Source organism: Topomyia yanbarensis, chromosome 2, assembly GCF_030247195.1.
Source record: "Topomyia yanbarensis strain Yona2022 chromosome 2, ASM3024719v1, whole genome shotgun sequence".
Lineage (NCBI taxonomy): Eukaryota > Metazoa > Arthropoda > Insecta > Diptera > Culicidae > Topomyia > Topomyia yanbarensis.
In genome coordinates, this window is record NC_080671.1 from 78,934,911 (window position 1) to 78,954,409 (window position 19,499).

Consider the following 19,499-nt stretch of genomic DNA (forward strand, 5'->3'; position numbering starts at 1 on the left):
CTGCCACGCCGGGTATATTTCTTCAAACTTCCTCGAAAACCTCGTGTTCTAGGGTTTCTTGTACATCAAACAATCCGGGAAAATGGATGACGAAACATGTCCAAACCGATGCAGGTACTTTCGGAAACATCCGTATGCGGACAAAAACAACGCCAGCTGGAAGCTTACCACTCCATATTTGGGATGAGCCGGTGCGTGTCCCTTCCTTTTACCGCATTGTTGCACTCTTGCTACCACATAGCCAACGAATCCGCTGTGACTAGTCATCTAACATTCCCTATATTCCTCCACTGGGACTATTCCACATCCTCAGCCAGAGTGATGCAGATGGGGATCATCCTGGCAATGACGCATAATATATCATAACATAAGCCATTAGACGAAATATGCTCGTCAGCTTCTTCAGTCCCGCCAGTGCGATTCCAAAGGTTTATCCATAAAATCTCAGTAATGCTAGTGGTCTTTTGTTCTACGTACAAACAGGTTACCGTATTTCGACGCTTGGATTTACTATCACGCGAGTCACCTAACATCGGGGATACCCATATCAACCCAACTCGAAATCCTACACTCTGAACTTCAGGACAGTTATAAGCATCGCACATCTGACGCCCTGGTGCTCGGAAAGTTACAAATTAGAACAATTTTACCACTTTAGAAGGTCTCTTCCATTATTTTCTACTGATCACAACACTCTCTGTGGGAGGGCACATTTAATTCGAGGGGATTCTTTGTTTATTATACAAGGCTTGATTCATGAGCCACCAGGTAATTTAATTAGGTACTTTACTGACACAACTAACCTCACTTTTCTTGAAAGTTCACTTGTACTGTTTACATGGACTTAGAAAAATTTTGCGGATACCTAGAGTCGCTCGAAGCAAGTCGCAGAGAATTTTTCTAAGTCCATGTAAACAGTACAAGCGAACTGTCAAAAATGAACACTCGAGTTCATTTGTGACGTCACCGTAAAGTATTCAATACTTTATGGTGAAGTCACAAATGAACTCGAGTGTTCATTTTTGACAGTTCGCTTATACTGTTTATATGAACTTAGAAAAATTCTCTGCGACTTGCTTCGAGCGACTCTAGGTGTCCGCAAAATTTTTCTAAGTCCATGTAAACAGTACAAGTGAACTGTCAAGAAAAGTGAGGTTAGTTGTGTTAGTAAAGAACCAAAAATAGAAGACCACCGCGATACCGTTCTCACTCGAATTCACAAATCGTCGCTGTTGTGCTATCTTATGACAAGCGCCATTTAACACATTTCGAGAAAAACGATTTTTAAAGTTTGAGATTGAATATCTTGAAACTTATAAATTATAAACAATCCAAAGAAGACAATTGATGCTTCTATCTATTGTGTATTAATCTCTCAAATATTACGAAGATCGGTTGACTATGTTGCGAGTTTTTATTATGAATGTAAACAAAAGTCGCACTCACACGTGTCATAGACGTGTATTGATGACAAAATTTGTATGACGTGTCATAATCGTGCATGGAAAATTTTCCATAGAAAAAATCTTCAATTTTTAATATTTATTCATATCTTTGGCTTCATTTCGTCTATAAACAGTTGGTGAGATGCATTTTGAAGGAAATGAGTCAGGGAAACTAGAAAAAAAATATTATTGGTGCAGTGTTGCCAAATATGCTTTATTTCCAGTTTAAAACTTAAACTGTGTTTTTATCACAACTCGTGTATTTTTATATTGACAATTTTTATGCCATTGTGTTCCTCAGACATTTTTACACATAAAAACATGTAAAACTTTAATATAACTTGAGCAAATTCCTAGATACAGTGATTTGCAGCAAAAAAAACTCATAATTTCTCATCAAGTTTCTCGCTATATCTATGTAACCAAGTAGAATTTCAAAATTTTGAAAACGCCACTTTGTAGAGATTTTTCCGACAAGTAATGTAGCATATCTAACTCAGTTTACCCCAAAATGTCGTTTGTCATAAGATAGCACAACAGCGACGAAATGTGTGCATTTCCACCTCCTTCTTAGCGGTCGTTGACGTTCGGTATCTCGTTACTTACACAGTTCGTACCTTCCGAAAATCGGTCAGCCACGTCAACCATTTCTCGAACTGCGTGTCTTCTATGGGAGCATTCCAGCCCAGTGATATTCTCCATATTTCTTGCAGAAGAACCTCCAAAAAGATCAACAGATCAATCAACTCGACTAATCACACATGTTGCCCAATGGATCGTACACCATCATCAATGTGCGGAGAACTTCGCGTTTGGTCGGCCGCGCCCGCCGGAGAGCAGATTTTCATCGTAGCGGCAAGATATTTTGAAAGTGAATCGATCTGTCGTGCTTCGTATTCCACCACATTCCGAGCACCATTTCTGTAGTAGCTTCGTCATCGATGCTTAGGTTCTTCTTTTCAAGCGTTGTCTGGTTCAAGTTGGCTATAACCGTAGCGGAGTTTGAAATCCAGTTTCGAATTTTAAACCCAGCTTGCTCGAAAATCTTTTTGACTTCCTGTGTGAGCTTCCCTGCGTTTTTCTCTTTCTCAATGCCAACAAGCATATCATCAACGTGGTGTTGCTTGAGGATTGCATCGATCGCCTCTTTATGGTCCTGCTCGATGTCTTGCGTTTAGGTTCTTGACGTATTGTGCAGTGCTCGGTGAACAGTATGCGCCGGTCAGGTCAGCGACGTAAATACTGGGCTTCGACTCGTTGGTACCATTTCAGAAGAAGCGCTAGCATTATTGGTCTTCGTCTCTCATCCGCACTTAGTGAAACATCCTCCTGATGTCCCCGCATACTGCCGCTCGGAACTTACGGAAACGGATCAGCGGTAACAAGAACGATCTTAGCTGATCTGGACCTTTCAGGAGGACTGAATTAAAAGAAACATCATAGACGGTCTGCGTCTTACACTAAGCGAAACTTGCCTGGCTTCTTTGGGTTCACCACAACGAATATAGGTAGGTACCAAATACCCGTACGCTTTTTTTGAAGTTTTTCTGAAGGCTGCTTTCTAACGTAACCCTTCTTGACATATTCTTGGATCTTATGCTCAAGATCCTCGGCTACTACTGGATCATTGCTCACACGTTTTTCGAGACATTGCCATCGGTTGAAAGCTATCGATTCACTATCCGTAAGTCGAATGTGATCGTGTCTTCAGAGCAGGCCGGATTCAAAGTGGTTAAGCAGTGGCCGGATTAGGAACTCTAACAACAACTTAGCCCGTTGTTCGTCCTGATAGAGAAGCAACTTGTTTGGTTTGATGGCTCCCATGCTGTCCAGCGTGAAGTAAAATTTCATCCCTTTGTAAGATCATTATCATTATCCAGCTTACACTTACCGGGGTACAATTGCAGTAAATCCCAAGCGAATATTGACGGCGATCGGTTCGCTTCACCTACCTTCATGACTTTTGATTCCGTGCCCGAGATTGGCGTAATCCAGGTCAATTAGTCTTGGACTGATCGCGGTAAACTTCGAGTGGTGGTCCACCCAGGTACGTATACTTCTCCTGCAAACTGGAAACCAGTAACGTCTGCGGTTGTATCTGCAACGAAGAGACAATACCTCTAATGACTACTAGTATTCGTTTTATTCATCAATGGTATTGATCCAATAAGCTTAGCTGCGCACGGCACATTATAATGATTCACGAAAGATTTGCATATACATGCATTTCCACTAAATAACTTTCCGGTTGAATAGAGGGCGCACGCGCCCGTCAGTGGGGAGGACTTATCCGCCAGGTTATGCCAATCGGGCTGACATTAGGCTGAGCAGACTAATTTCTATATTTATTTGGTGTTTGTTGACCAACTAGGGAATTAATCCACTAGGCATTAGGTATGCATGGGGACGCCGCATGGTCTTGTCTGAGTGGATTAATGACTTCAATTATGTAGGGACCGAAGGCCAGTGATTGATTTTCCTCAGTCACATAGAGCACGAAGAAATCTTTTCATATCCCTGTCGCGTAAACGATCGAAGGTGCTTTGTCGTCGTCCTCAGGGCTCATTTCCACTATTGTTTTTTTCTTCTCGAGATTTTATGTTGTTTCACCTTGTAACGTATTTATGATGCTTAGAGCAGTTTTGTTTTTTCGGACATCACGCTGAACCTTAGCAAATGTATAACGATGTTCGGGCTCCTAATTTTTCTTATATCTGCTCCTCGAAACTACGACTGGCCACTAGCAGCTCGGCAAAACTATATTGGGACTTGGCATTCTATTTATATAGGATGGCGCCATTGCTGAGTACTTTGGTTAAAGACTATTAGGCGTTTTAATGTGTTAGGTACCTATTGTGTTGTTATTGTCCTGTTTGAGTGTGAAAGAAAATTATAAATTAAATTGACCCCCTCCGGAGCATGTTACAACCTTTTGCTGGTTTGTCTTCTGTAGGAATAATGTCAGAATTAAATGTATTCTATATCCTCATTCAGAACTATAGTACTGTCAACTGTCTCATGTTTTTATACTTCTTCAGTATTTACTTGACATAACCAGAAGTGATCATAACAATAAATAAATCGCGCACAGGAATGATTGCTTAGAATCGGCATTCTTTTGTTTACTTAGAATCGGCATTCTGTTATACTAATGCAATGGAAATAACTCAGCTTCCATTTCTGTTTTCATATTTTTTATAGTTTAATAATAATAAAAGCCCCCCTTACTACGAAACCACTATACAGGTGCAATTCCAACTATCTTCAAGACTAGTACCTGACACAAAAAAAATAAGACGCACATAAATACCTCTTATATAAGATGCCGCCTTTTATTCAAACGATCGCCGTGTAAAATCAGAACCGACACTTGCTTATTTGGTCTATCGTATGAATACGACAAATGATAAATTTCCCAAATTCTCGGCAGCCGGCTGCCCAGAGCAATTATTACATGATAACGCTACTTGCACGATTAGTAATAACTCTTCCCTTCCCGTGATATGTGTGGAGATGCAGAGGATTGCCAGCAGTGACATGTATCGGATTAACATTTCTTCCTTTCCCAGAATATCTACATTCGGACGAGGCATGCAGGTATCAATATAGATTGCACAATGTGGCTCATCGTGTTTTTCCTAAGCATGTTCTTCCAATCAGGCCCGCGCGCAAGGGAGGCGGGGGTTGGGGCTTCAAACCCCCCCCCCCCTCTCCATGAAGGTTTTGAATTACTATTAACTTCCTGTTCAGGAAAAAAAATATACTGCAAACCGTTTTGACAAATAAAATGTCACTTGAGTTCGGTCACTCTAGAAACAAGTCAATGAAGAAACCAAGGACGAAGCTTTACGAGGGTGGCTGGAAAGGGATGTATGTAAAGTTGGACGGCTTCTCTGAAGGATCGGTTCGACAAGCTTCGATATTAGCAGCAGTAGTGAGTAGACAGCAGATGTCGGTCAGCGGGCTGGCAACGGCAGCTAAGGAGGGAAAAACACGAAGTTGGAGAAAATCGGGATATTGTTGTCTAGAGAAATTTTACCACCGATGATTATTCCGTTGGAATGGCAGCGAAATGGATCGCTAAACTGGGCATCGGTATAGGGTGAAATACCGCCACCGAGAAGTTCTCAGCACCAGCTAGCAGATAAATAGGAACGACTAGCACCAAGAAGGATAAGAAGCCCGGCGAAGGTGGCTGTAAACAGATGTAAATCCTTTTGGTCGACATCTCCGGATCGGTTCATGTATCAACAGGTGACAATATTTGCAGCAGACCTGAGCAGGTTAGATGTATCGCGAAGGTTGGACAGCAAGTAAGGAAAAGTAGCTATGGGTAAAAACATGGCGATTAACACAAAACAAAATAAGTAAGAACACAAAGCAATACTTAACGGTTGCCCCGGATGGATGAGGTTTGCGAGATACAAGAGGTTTAGGTGTAGTCGGTTGACTTAACAACTACTACAAACCAATCCAAATCCACCACGAGCCAGCAGGCAGCGCATAGCGGTCGGAAATACCAAAAACGTTCACTAGAGGCCAAACCATCGAATATTTTCACATGGTGTCTTTGGAGGAATTATTCGTATGAATTTGCCTCTTAATCTGAGAAAAATTATACTGAGGCATGGCTTACTATGATTGAACTAGAAAAAATAACTTTTTATACTTCCGAGGTAGAAGGTTGGTGTCTTAGACAATGTTTTAGAAAAGCTCATAATGAAGAATTTTATTGAACAACTTGAACTTGTAGGACTTAATGTTATCGATTTATAAAGCGTTTTATAAGGCCCTCCACATTTGTTTGGAACATGGTTTGCACGAAAAGTCACAGTAAAAAAAAGTAATATTAAACAAACTAAATTTAAGGGTGTTGCTATAGAAAACGCTTTATAAATCGATAACTTTAAGTCCTACAAGTTCGAGTTGTTCAACAAAATTCTTCATTACGAGTATTTCTAAAACTTTGTCGAAGACACCAACTTTCTACTCCGTCAATATAAAAAGTTTTTTTTAGTTTGATCGTAGTATTAGGCATGGCTAATTTTAATTTTTATCAGGTTGCACAGTGGTCAAAATGAGCAAATGCATGCTATTAATTATTTTGTGGCTAAACTATAGGGTTTTGAGTTTTGGTGATTTCAGACAAGTTTTTGGAGTTATTAAGGCGGATTTTTTGAAGAAGACGATCATGTTCCAAAATGAAGTGTAAAGGCATTTCTGAAATATAACTTTTTACTGAAAGGAGTTGGGTGGTTTGAGTCTTCAGCAAAGTTGTAGAAAATGTTATTTTAAGTAATTTAACTGAGGATCTACAGTCGATTCGTTGTTATGAGAAGTTTTCGTAAGCACCCTTTAAAAATCTGTTTTTTGGAAATAACTTTTGTCGTATTCATTTCTTTATAACAATGTTCTCTGCAATGTGTAGATATTGTAAAACGCCACAACTTTGTTGAACATTTTAAGACGCTCCGATGCTTATATAAAGAGTTAGAGATGTTTATTTTATTAAAAAAGATTGAATAGTACGCCGTTAGAACTCAAATACTCGCCGTTTCATTTGTACGAAACATTCTTGGATACCAACGGATACTAACTATTCCTTCATGACTTTCCAGTAGATTGATACTACTTTCAAGATAATACAGTTTTCTAAAAAAGTTGCAAAAATATGCTGGTAATTTTTGCAACTTTTTTAGAAAACTGGCTAAGAAATATGACATTTTTAATCAAAGAAACATCTCTAACTCTTTCTATAAACATCGGATCACAACTTTGCTGAAGACTTCAACTGTCTATCTCCTTCCAGTAAAAAGTTACATTTCAAAAATGCCTTTACATTTCATTTTAGAACATGATCGTCTACTTTTGAAGATCTGTCTTAATAACTCCAAAAACTTGTCCTAAGTCAACAAAACTCAAAACCTTATGGTATGGCCGCAAAATAATTAAAAGCATGGAATTGCTCATTTTGATCACTGTGGGTTGTGGGGAATATTCTATTTAACAAACAGTTCGTCCAAAGATACCCTGTGAAAATATTCGATGGTTTGACCTCTAGTGAATTAAGTTCATGTTTTTGGGGCTTCTGACCACTATGCAGCGGTGTCTTTTGATGACTCCTTCTCAATAACAAATATTTACCCAATTTGTTGAACTGAGTCGTTTGTTTCACAAGACTAGGTCCATGCCTCTGAAAAATCTTCAAAATTTGAGGGTTTCTGTACGTTTCTTTTAAAATAAACGTTCAAAAATCAAAACCACGAACAATCTCTTATGCTTTTGCATGCTTATACTCAGTATCAGGCAGCACCGATTTGGCCACTAGATTTCTTTTGTTGGGGAGTAATGTCGTAAAGTAGTTTTGCTTGCCAGTGATTTATTTCTATTAAATTGTGGTAAACAAGCAACGCTTCATTCCGTTGGATGTGCTTCTCTTCGATTTGGAGATAATGACTGGTTAATACAGCTTCATTGCCTAGAATTCAGAAGGGAAGGTGAAGACGACAGAGACATCCTTGCGATTGCCATCTCTACCGCCGTTGCACACACGTATAACGTATACTACCGCTATTTGTTACTGTGTACTTCGACCTGTGCATGCTGCAGCGAGAGATGTGTACAAGATTTGATTAGCATCGAACATCGAACGGCTCGATGGTTTTGACCTTCATTTTTTGTTAGATTGTATAGTGTACATCTAGTAAAAACTACAACCTTAGACAGCCCCACTACTCAGTGGGTGGTTCCAGCATAATCCGAATAGCAATTATTGTGGAAGCTGTACCCTCTTTGTTGAAACGAAATTACACTGGTTTTCCGCGCAGTGGATAATTTCTGAAGAGAATAGGCATTGCAGTCTCCAGCTCAGTGCAAAATGTTGTACTTTAAATGCGGCCTAGTAAACAAATGCCCTAAAGTTATACGTTTTAACATTCGAAAACCGCATCAACGATTTCCATTCCCGTTGACATTTACGTTTTCCCAGACCGTTTTTCCCCTGAGTGACAAATTGCTTCGCCATCAGCCGGTTATGCTTTCGGTTCTACCCGCCAGCCGCTGCTGTCCAGTTGATGGGAAAACAGGTTCGTCGCCCACACCGCACGCCTGTTGTTGTACCACCGATTTTGGATTGATGTCTATAGTGTTGAACCACTGGGGCTAGGACCGACTGGTGCAGCTTGCTTGCTGGTTTGGTTGACTCCGATGACTGATTACTAGTGGCTGGGAAAGTGGAACAAATGTTTTCGTTTTCTTGCATTTCGGTTCAGTTGCACCAGTTTTAAACTGCACAAGTCACCCGCCAGCCGACAGTAATTTGTTCATGATGAATGGGAAATATATGGGAAATGATGAAAAATAAAATTGTACCCCGACGAATACAGTTGCCATTCAAAGGGGGTGAGGAAGATTGTGAAAAAGATAAACTTCGTGATTCAACTTGCCGAAAAACTTTGCCATTCTGCTGGGAACTGATTTTAAAGATGATTTTAGAGTGGCAAACTAGCTGTTAGTCGAAATTATTTTTTTACAGCTCTTTCTAGTGCGGAGGAAAAAAAAAAACAACCAACAACAGCAACGTAATTGTGTTCGACTCAAACAATCAACCTTTCAGAGGCAGAGGAAACAGCTAACGTTTTGTTAAAAGTGAATGTGCTAGAGTGTACATCGAGTGCACACTTTTGGGTCTTGTTTCATCGCTGCAATGATGCTGCGGGTTGGAACAAAGCAATGAACTTGAACGTTTTGCTAGTTTGGCATGTTACTCTATTCGCTTGTTTTTTTTTCGCGAATTTGATGAGCTTGTAATTAATGTTTGGACATAAACAAAAACTTGCATAATCGAAGTATATGTTATCGAGCTTGTTTTTTTGTGGCACACATAAAAACAAACTCATTTGGATATCTCTAATGCTATACGAATCTAAACTGTCGGCGGTAAATTTCAAACAAATGAATAATAAATATAGGTTGATTTACGATTTGCTTTGAATGTAGAATACATCCTGGAGGGCGTTTGCTACGAAGTTACATTTACCTTGGCTCTGCCAGTGATAAAGGACTCTGTCACAATTTTTAGAAGAAAAAAACAAATGTACGCTACGTTGGGTATTCAGTTTATTTTGTCATTTTATTTATTGTTGGATTTCTCAGAATACATATAACTTTACACGGGGTTTCAAGTATTATAGTGGTGAGATGAGGCACTGAACTGCACGATTATCCACGTAAATGTTCCCGTTTCCGTCAAGGTTGAACAATTGTAGGTATCAAAATCAATCGACCGGTTACCGCAGCGACTAGGATGCACAATGCTATTAGTAATATTACTAAAATTCATTATACTTCCAATTGATCGATTTTTATATGATGTGAATCATTATATAAATTTGACTGATCATTTCCCAGCCGCAACCCAACCGAAAGAGAGAGAGAGAAAGGTGGACACGAACGAGAGGTGGTGACGACCAGAAGGAAATGCTTGTCGATGCGCTATGGTGCTGTTTGCTGCTTCCCAAGGTTATAATTTCTCGTGATGCAGTTGCGTGAAATATTGTGCGGCTTTTTGTCCGGTTTTCAGTCGGTCGGTTAGTATAAGTAAACGGTGTGTGCAACGGTCAGTGAATGAGGGCTATGGCTGTTGTCGTAATAATGAGATTGAGCAACGATTTCACAATGTACCGCATGGGGCAGATGTAATAAGGTATACCAAATAACATATGAGGAAGCTGGCTAGCAGCACTAAGGAAACTGAGAGCATATCGCGATGAGCGTAGTTTTGTAAGTATAGGAGATTAGATCGTTTTGTTGATTATTCGGGATGTTATCAGCGTTGCCAAGTATATTGAACCTAAAACGATGGCGTCGATAACGAAGAAGTAGAATACAACTTCTATACTTACTAACAAATATCCTCCTCCCGTGATACTTGCGGAGTGCGCAGTAGTATAAACGGCCTCTAGTAAAAGCAAGTATCGGACTAATATCCCTTCCCTTTCCTTTCGCGTTTCGCTACTCCCAGGCATTAATTATATACTGATTCCCTGTGCAACTTCAGCTAGTCCAGATCGATAACGGAGTAACAGCCAGGGGTGGTAGCACAAGCTCAAGCTATTGGAACGCATACGTATATTTGTTATTGTTCGATATCTCAAAGCACTATGAAAAGATTCTCTATTAGCACTTAGAGTTTTCTATAAATGCTTCATAGTATTTATTTTCAAAAGCTTTTTAGCACGATGTTTGTGTTCTGTATGTCGATCTAGTGCTAGATTTAAAGCTTTACATTTTAGATGCATTGAAGCATTACAAATACTTCTATACGGCTAACTTATAGCTTATCTAGAGTTTTATATTAGAGCTTAAGGTTACTTGGGTAACAATTAAAATAGAGCATACTGCACCCCGGAAGAATACTGAACGATCTGCAGGTGATACAATAGCTAGTATAATACTTCCAACCCCCGAAAGGATTTGGAATTTTTATTTTAACAGTGAGCGGATGTATTCCGTTTTCTGCTTGATTGATGGTCTGGAACATAATCAGCACGCCAAGTCTAACATGGTGAAATTTTAGGGTGTAAACATTGGCCATCTTTAGCTACTTTTAACAATAGATCTTAAGGAACGTCTCGAAAAGTAAACAGGAATACAGTTTGACTACAATAGGCCACTTTCTGCAGCCGCTGTACAAATAGCAGGGGTCAAGCGCTAATGGAAGCGTTTGCGAAACTCGATACTGTGCTAGCTAATGATGGCTCCGCTAGTACATTCCGTAGAAACGGAGTGGAGGCGTGGATTGATTTGACCTTTGCCAGCCCGAGTCTGGCTCCAGGCATGGAATGGAGGGTAGACGAAGGCTACACCCATAGTGATCATTTAGCAATCCGCTTTAAGATCAACTATGGTGTGCAGCATCCGAGGGCGGGAGATCCCTGTCAGGTAAGCGGGTGGAAGTCCAATCACTTCGACAGCGAAGCTTTCACCGCGGCCCTGGGACTGGAGGCCAACACCGACAGTCTAAGCGGGGATGCGCTGGTAGCTGTTCTATCACGCGCGTGCGACGCCACTATGCCGAGAAAAACACTGCCAAGAAACGGCAGATGCCCGGTATACTGGTGGAGTGCCGAGATTGCAGCTCTACGGTCAGCCTGCCTCAGAGCTAGACGTAGGATGCAAAGAGCTCGCACCGAGGATGCAAGAGAGAACCGCCGTGAAGTGTTTCGAGCTGCGAAATTAGCCCTTAACAAGGCTATTAAAAGCAGCAAGAGAGCGTGTTTCGACAACCTGTGTGAGAGTGCCAACGCGAATCCGTGGGGCGACGCCTACCGGATTGTGATGGCCAAGACCAAAGGGGGCTCCTCACCCCCTGAACGGTCTCCGGACCGGTTGGCAACGATTATCGAAGTACTCTTCCCGTCTCGAGCCACAAGCCCCTGGCCACCTGCACTACGAGACAGTGCGGGCACGGTCGAAATGGTGGCTCCAGTGACGAACGAAGAACTACTCGCAGTGGCTAAATCCCTAGCAATGAACAAAGCTCCAGGGCCGGATGGAGTCCCGAACAACGCTCTCAAGGCAGCGATCATAGCGAACCCGAACATGTTCAGGCTAGCTATGCAGAGATGCCTTGACGAGTGCCGTTTCCCCGATAGATGGAAAAGGCAGAAACTGGTGCTGTTGCCGAAGCCCGGGAAGCCGCCAGGCGACCCATCGGCGTACAGACCAATCTGTCTGATAGACACGACTGGCAAACTGCTTGAGAGGATCATCCTCAACAGGCTCACCCCGTACGCGGAAGGTACGGACGGTCTGTCAAGCAACCAGTTTGGCTTTCGGAAGGGTAAGTCCACAGTGGACGCTCTCAACTCAGTGATAAATACTGCCGAGATAGCGATCCAACGAAAAAGGCGAGGTATTCGATACTGTGCGTTAGTGACACTTGACGTGAAGAATGCATTCAACAGCGCAAGCTGGGATGCCATCGCGCTCTCGTTACACCGGCTTAGCCTACCGGTGGGTCTGTACCGGATCCTGGAAAGTTACTTCCAAAACCGCGTACTGCTATACGAGACCGATGCCGGTCAGAAAAGGGTTCCGATTACCGCCGGAGTCCCGCAGGGCTCGATCCTAGGCCCGGTGCTATGGAACCTCATGTATGACGGGGTTCTGAGACTGAAGTTCCCTCCTGGGGTCAAGATCGTCGGCTTTGCCGACGACGTAACCTTGGAGGTCTACGGGGAGTCAATTCCTGAGGTAGAACTAACCGCAGAACACGCGATTAGCACGGTGGAGGAATGGATGAGCGCGAGAGGCCTGGAGCTCGCTCATCATAAGACGGAGGTAGTTATCGTCAACAACCGCAAGTCGGCACAACATGCAGTTATCCATGTGGGAGAAGTCGCGATCACTTCACAGCGAAGTCTGAAGTCTCTCGGAGTCATTATAGACGACAAGCTGACCTTCGGCAGCCATGTCGACTATACGTGCAAGAGAGCGTCGACTGCTGTTGCGGCACTATCGAGAATGATGTCCAACAGCTCAAAGGTGTGCGCCAGTAGACGTAGGTTACTGGCAGGCGTTGCCGTATCTATCCTCAGGTACGGCGGCCCGTCATGGTCAAGAGCACTGAGGGTAACCAGTTACCTACAGAAACTGGAGAGCACCTACCGCGTGATGTGCCTCAGAGTGATATCTGCCTACCGCACGGTATCACACGATGCATCCTGCGTGATAGCGAGCATGATGCCAGTCGGGCTGGTCATTCGGGAAGATGAGGAGTGCTTTGAGCTACGTGGAAATAGGGGAGCCCGCGAGCGCACCAGGGTGACCTCGGTCGCCAGATGGCAGCGTGAGTGGGACAACTCCTCGAAAGGTAGGTGGACCCACCGGCTGATACCTAGCATATCGAGCTGGGTGGGAAGACCCCATGGGGAAGTTCACTTCCACCTGACACAATTCCTGTCAGGCCATGGCTGTTTCCGTCAGTACCTCCACAGGTTCGGGCACGCGGAGGTCCCAGTCTGCCCGGACTGCCCAGGTGTAGATGAAACTGCCGAACACATACTGTTCGTATGTCATCGGTTCGACGTCGAAAGAAGAGCAATGCTTGACGTCTGTGGCTGGGACACAACCCCGGATACCCTTATCCAGCGGATGTGTCAAACGGTGGAGAAGTGGAACGCAGTCTCGGCTGCTACCATCCAGATTGCCAGTAGGCTACAGGTAATCTGGCGAACCGAGCAACAGACGGCGGGCACGGCTAACTAGTGATTGGTTAGCTGGAGCGAAAAAGGCCAAGCGCAAAATAAGAAAGTGAATGGTCTGTTCATGCCGAGGTAGGTTGGCGCAGCGAATGGCAACCGCGTAAGGGGTAAACCCAGCCACCCCGAAGCAAGACAGAAGAGTGAGTGTATAGGCGTATAAGTGGACTGCCTCATGCCAAGACGGGAGGGTCGTAGCGTAGTATGTTGGAACTAAGCTATCGATGCCTCATGGCGTGGCAGAGGAGTGAAAGGGTGAGCATCCAAGTCAGTCTCACACTGCATGTTAAGGGTGAGCATAAAAGTCAGCCTCACAGGTTGGTAGCAAGCAAGGAATGAAAAAGGTGAGCACAAAAGTCAGCCTCGCATGGTATGTCAGAAGTGGGGCCTAAGAAAAATGTCCCACATGGGATGCCAGAGGGAGTGACAAAGGTACAATAGAGTGGCACGATTGAGAGTGAATCAGGTGATAGGGTGAGCACCCAAGTCAGCCTCACATGTATGGGTAGGGCGAGCACAAAAGTAAGCCTAGCAAGGAATGAGTAAGGTGAGCACACAAGTCAGCCTCGCATGGAACGTAAAAGGTGAGCACAAAAGTCAGCCTCATGTGGGAGTGTTTGAGAGCGAATCAAAGTGTGATTGAGAGAGCACCCAAGTAAGCCTCATACAGGATGTATGATCGCGTGAGTGAGAGTGAATGAGTACACTTAGTACAGCCATCCCCCCAGAAGTAATACCGAGAGGTAGTTCCTGGGAGGAATGATGGCGGAGCCCAATGGAGTTTAGTCGGTATTAATGGCTGGTCACCATTCGAGTCCGACACGCCCCCAGTGCACCCCGTGTGGTAGATTGGACCCTACCGTTAGCACGTGTACTGGGCTAGGACATAAAGGTCTTCTCCATTGTAAAAAAAAAAAAAAAAAAAAGGCCACTTTCTGCTTGTAATCGTCACTCATTTTTTTCGACATAGTGGGTTGGAACACGATATTTTGCTTCTACTTGTCTGCACACGACACACGGTTTGATTTATTTGCTGGTAGCAATGGAACAGTTTTTAGCTTTTGTTGTAAGCAAATTGAGAAGGTAGCAGATGCTGTTGGAAATTCTCATTTAAAATTGTGAAATCAAAAAGGTTTTCATTTTACATAAGTTTATCTCATATTGAATCCAAAAAAAAATCGTTTCTAATCGTAGATTTGATACAGGTTTATTTAATAAACAATGTGATATGTCTAACGTACGATCCGGTTTTGATATGCTGTGAGAATATGTAGGACCCGACAGCAATATAGACACAGAACGCAATAATAAGACGCAACAACTTAAACAACTGCGAGCACAGTGAGCAACCGAGTACTGCTGCTGTTGGATGAACTGAACTGATTTGATTTCTTTATTTCGCACATTATAATTAGGTTCTTATAGACACGCATCTTTGGCGAGGCCCAAAATCACCGTTCTATCTCAACACAATGCACTTTTATAAGAAAAATTCTTTAAACGTGCTCTAAAACTACAAAAATACAAAAAATATCCATTTCAATCACCGGTTAATTAAGGTCAGTTTATCTTCTCATCTCGCCCAGAGTAGAAACTAAAATTCGTTCGGCTATAGACACACGGCAAAAACGGATGCAGACGAATTGTGTTGCTATTGGTTTTTGGAAATGTCCTGTAAAACTAGCTACTCGGGAAGTGGAACAATTACGAAATGTGCAGATTGGGCTCAATCTGGGAGAAGTTAACGCCTTCCAAATGCACCACATCAAACATTAAGAAGCACAGTCGTTTGTTTTGCGGAACAACGTGCAGAACACCAACAAAAGCTGCTACGTTAACAACATCATCTCCGCAGGGCTGTAGAGAGATGTGCTTACAAGAATTTTCTCCACACGCCCCTGACATCGTGATTAACAAATTTATGTCAAGATACGGAGAAGTGGCGTCCATAAGAGCTGTAACTTCGCATTTTCCCGGTTTTCCCTAACGTTGTTATTGTGGTGAGAATGCTTTCATACAAACCAACTTTTTCAAACGCAACCATTTTATGCGGATCAACCGAAAATGGGACGTTTCATCAGACAATACTGGTTATGCAACCATGGTAGATTCCTATGCGCGAATTCTACCAAAAGACACTGAACAATGGAAAACTTTGAACAAAAGCAGCTTAGAAAAGCCCACCTACTATAACCGTAAACAGCATACCGTTATCTTATACCAAACCACAAACGGCTTCAAAATCAATATCTACGGATCATGAACAAATATTCACTCAGCAGCAATCACGCCCAGTGTCTCCAAGTACCATCGTCAAAGAAGCGAACATAGAAGATGACGGATGCGTTTGTCCGTGCCCTCGCATTTCTGTTTGACGCTTTCTTCGAAAATACTTTGCATTGGCTTATCAATTTTTTTGCAGTGTATTCCGTCGGTTCAAGCAATAAAACTCGTTTTATAAACTAGTACACAAAGTAGACAACTCCTTTGAGAATGTTTGTTTTAACAAATGTCAACTATCAAACAAAGTTTTAATTTTTTTACGCTTTCATCATATAACAATTTAATAAGGTTAATGATTACAAAGAAATTACTATTGCTATTTTTATTGCTCTTCTATGAATACCGGAAGTGTTCGCCTATCTTCCGGGTAAAAACGCGGGCCCCCAACTACGACCCGGGCCCCAGGGCAATTGCCTTTGCTGCCTCCCCCTCTCATCGGGCCTGTTGGGGTGTCGTTACATCCAAGGGACAGTAACATCACCGGGGACATTAAAATAGCTATCACTACCACGTGTTTAACCCTAGAACGTTGCACTTGCGTTTTCCATCCTAGAACGTTGCACTGGGGTACAAATGTACCCCACGCGTTTGATCGCAATATTCGCAGGTAAAAAGGCAAACAAAAGAAATGTATAATACATCATTTTCTTCGTTTTTAAATTGCAAAAACAGATGTGTGAGTGAAAGTACGGAATTTATTGAATTGTATAAAATAAAAGTTATAGTAATTTTTGTGAAAAATGTGAAAACGACGATTTTTTTCAATTTTTTTTTTGTTCAAACCAATTTATGTATCATTCATAACTTGGTTTGAACAAAAAAGAAATTGAAAAAAATCGTCGTTTTCACATTTTTCACAAAAATTACTATAACTTTGCGAATTTTCATTCGATTTGAAAAAAATCAAATGATTCTAAAAGTTGAAAGAATGGTCTAGACCACCTGGGGCCCCTGGGCACATCTGAGCTGAGGGGCCCCTATTATTGAACAGGTATAAACTGCTGTAGAGTAGGATGATCAAAAGATGATTCCTAGCATCAGGGAGCCATCTATCTCACCTTGAGATTTATTTTTCAAATTGAGGCCAAGTCATTCAACCATGTGAAAGTATTAAAAATACTGTAGGAATCAAACTATATGGAGAAAAAAAATAGATTTCCCTTACTATGGGTGGCATTGTAAATGTCCAGGTACCATCGAAAAACGGAATATGATTTTGATAGATCTTAAAAAGATATTAGCATTTCTGACCAATCTGACCGAAAGTGGCAAAGGACCTAACACTCTATATGTGGTTGTGGGAGTTCTAACTCAGGTGAGCTGCGCACAATGTAATGGACTTATCAGCATCTCTATTCCCCCCCCTATATTATTTAATCTGACCTTCATAGTTGTATGACGTTGTTTGAGGCTGAAGAGTGCCTCCGTCAATGATGAGGGATGATGGAGTAAGGTGGGTTAAACGTCGACACAACAATAAATTCAACTTGTCAATAGATGACGACTTCGTGATTTACAAAAGCTACATTGATTTGTACAATGTTGTTCTTACTGCTCCTGATATGATTCAGCTGGAAAAGTCAATTGACAGCTTTAAAACGGATTTAATCCACCTATCAGTGAGATGAGACATTTCTTACACATATCACTGTTGCATCATTCCTTAGTTTACTGAACTCACGCGAAGTTGGCAAGCAACTAGATATGGAATAAGCACAGTTTCGTGTCCTGCACGAATAACACTTCGAATAAACTGAATAAATTATAAAAAAATTAAAATAATTATTAAGCAAAAACAAAAGTTATTCATAAAATCAAATTAGCTCAAATGAAAATTAGAAAATATTATAAAAGTTGTAAAATTAAGAGAGTAAATTAAATTGTAACATACAGTTATCCTATAATAATAAGAACTGACTAAACTGAATTAAAAAAATGAAAAAAACTGAGTAAAATATATGAACTGGGAAAAATCAACAATTTAATAAGATGATTAAAATAAATGAAATAAATAATATGAATAAGACCAAAAAAAAAATAGTTGAATTATTAAGACAAATAGTATTACGGATAAAATTAACCCTTTCATACCTAATATTTTTCTAGCACATATAGGGTTCCATAACCGTTCTTCTTAAAAGTATTGGAGTAAAAGAACACGAAAAATCTGTTTTGATCAAGATAGGCGCTTCTCTAGCAGTGTTAGAAGCTGCTCAATTTGTACATACCGATCCTTAATACACATATCCTGCAAAGTTTTCAATAGTTCAATTGGGAAGAAAAGGTAGCTGAAAGCAGTCAAAATTGATAAGATTTGTCAGTTTTCAAAAAAAAAAATTGAAGACAACGAAGATATATCAACATATAATTTTTCACCGATAACTGAAAATGTCTCTGACAGCACTGCTCCAGTAACATCCAATCAGAACAATTGCAGTAACTTCAGTTTTACGGATATTTCTTGTAACTATTAGCGCTCAAATAAACGGTAATTACACCCAGGTTTTTTTACGCGGTTTTTTACGAGGTTTTTTCGCGGATTTTCCAATTAACGCGGTTTTTTTATGCGGATTTTCCAATTACCGCGGTTTTTCACGCGGTTTTTTTTACGCGGTACGTATCCCCCGCGTAAAAAAACCTGGGTGTATTAAAGTTAATAGTGTTACTTCTTTTTGTGAGGAAATCTTGTCTAACTCTAAAGTTATAGCTGTTTGATAACGTAATAAATAACAGGGCAAGCAGGGGGTTAATAATAAAATAAACAAAATCAAAAAATTGATAACACGAATAAAAATCCATTCTATCCATTTTATCATTTTATTCATTTTGTTTATTTTTTAAACAACGAAATAGAATTAATAGAATAAGTTAAATTGTGTCTAATTAATGTTCTGGATGAATTGAATAAAATGAATGACTGAACAAAATTAGTCAGATTTTCTATTGGAATGTTTTCAGGCAGGAATTTGATATTGATGCTATTAGACAACTGTGAAATCAAAACTAAGAGATCAGTTACATATCAGGACCCCATTCCGACAATTTATCAAAAGTTCTCATGATGTTTACAACAGGTTATCAATCTACGGATCAGATAATTGTTATTGTAATATTGAATTAAATCAGTCTGCATCAATAAATTTTCAACTTCAATCCAATTTTTTTTGGGTGTTGTGGGGGGAGGGGGGTTGTATGGTGTTAAACCCCAAAACCTTCTCTTGGTTACGCCGTTGCTTGGAGTTATTTATTTCGCTTTTCATTTTCCGCTATGTTTCAGATCGATCCGATGGTTATAAGTTAGAAAAATTGCAGTCAGAAAGTTCGCACAAATGAACATTTTTGTATTGATAAGTTCCAGACAACTTGGAAGTGTTCGGTGATTATTTCTAGCGGATAGTAAAATGAAATACAAAATTCGTTTTATCGAAATAATGTTTGGCTTATTTCAATGGATTATTACTATATTGAACAATAAATAGGCGACAAAGAGTAATCAACAAACAACAAG

At 41.1% G+C, this 19,499-nt stretch overlaps 1 protein-coding gene across 2 annotated transcripts in view; it reads right to left on the bottom strand.

Moving 5' to 3' along the window:
- LOC131678536 (endocuticle structural glycoprotein ABD-4) overlaps window positions 1–19,499 on the bottom strand; it is a 46,457-nt gene that overhangs the window by 13,022 nt on the left and 13,936 nt on the right. The window contains exon 2 of one of the 2 annotated variants that reach the window (XM_058958748.1): window positions 3,398–3,543. The exons of the other annotated variant lie outside the window; for it this stretch is intronic. Within the exon in view, the coding sequence (XP_058814731.1) occupies window positions 3,398–3,403 (6 nt within the window). The 5' untranslated portion in view covers window positions 3,404–3,543. The remainder of the gene's footprint in view (window positions 1–3,397; window positions 3,544–19,499) is intronic. 2 annotated transcript variants of the gene reach the window in all.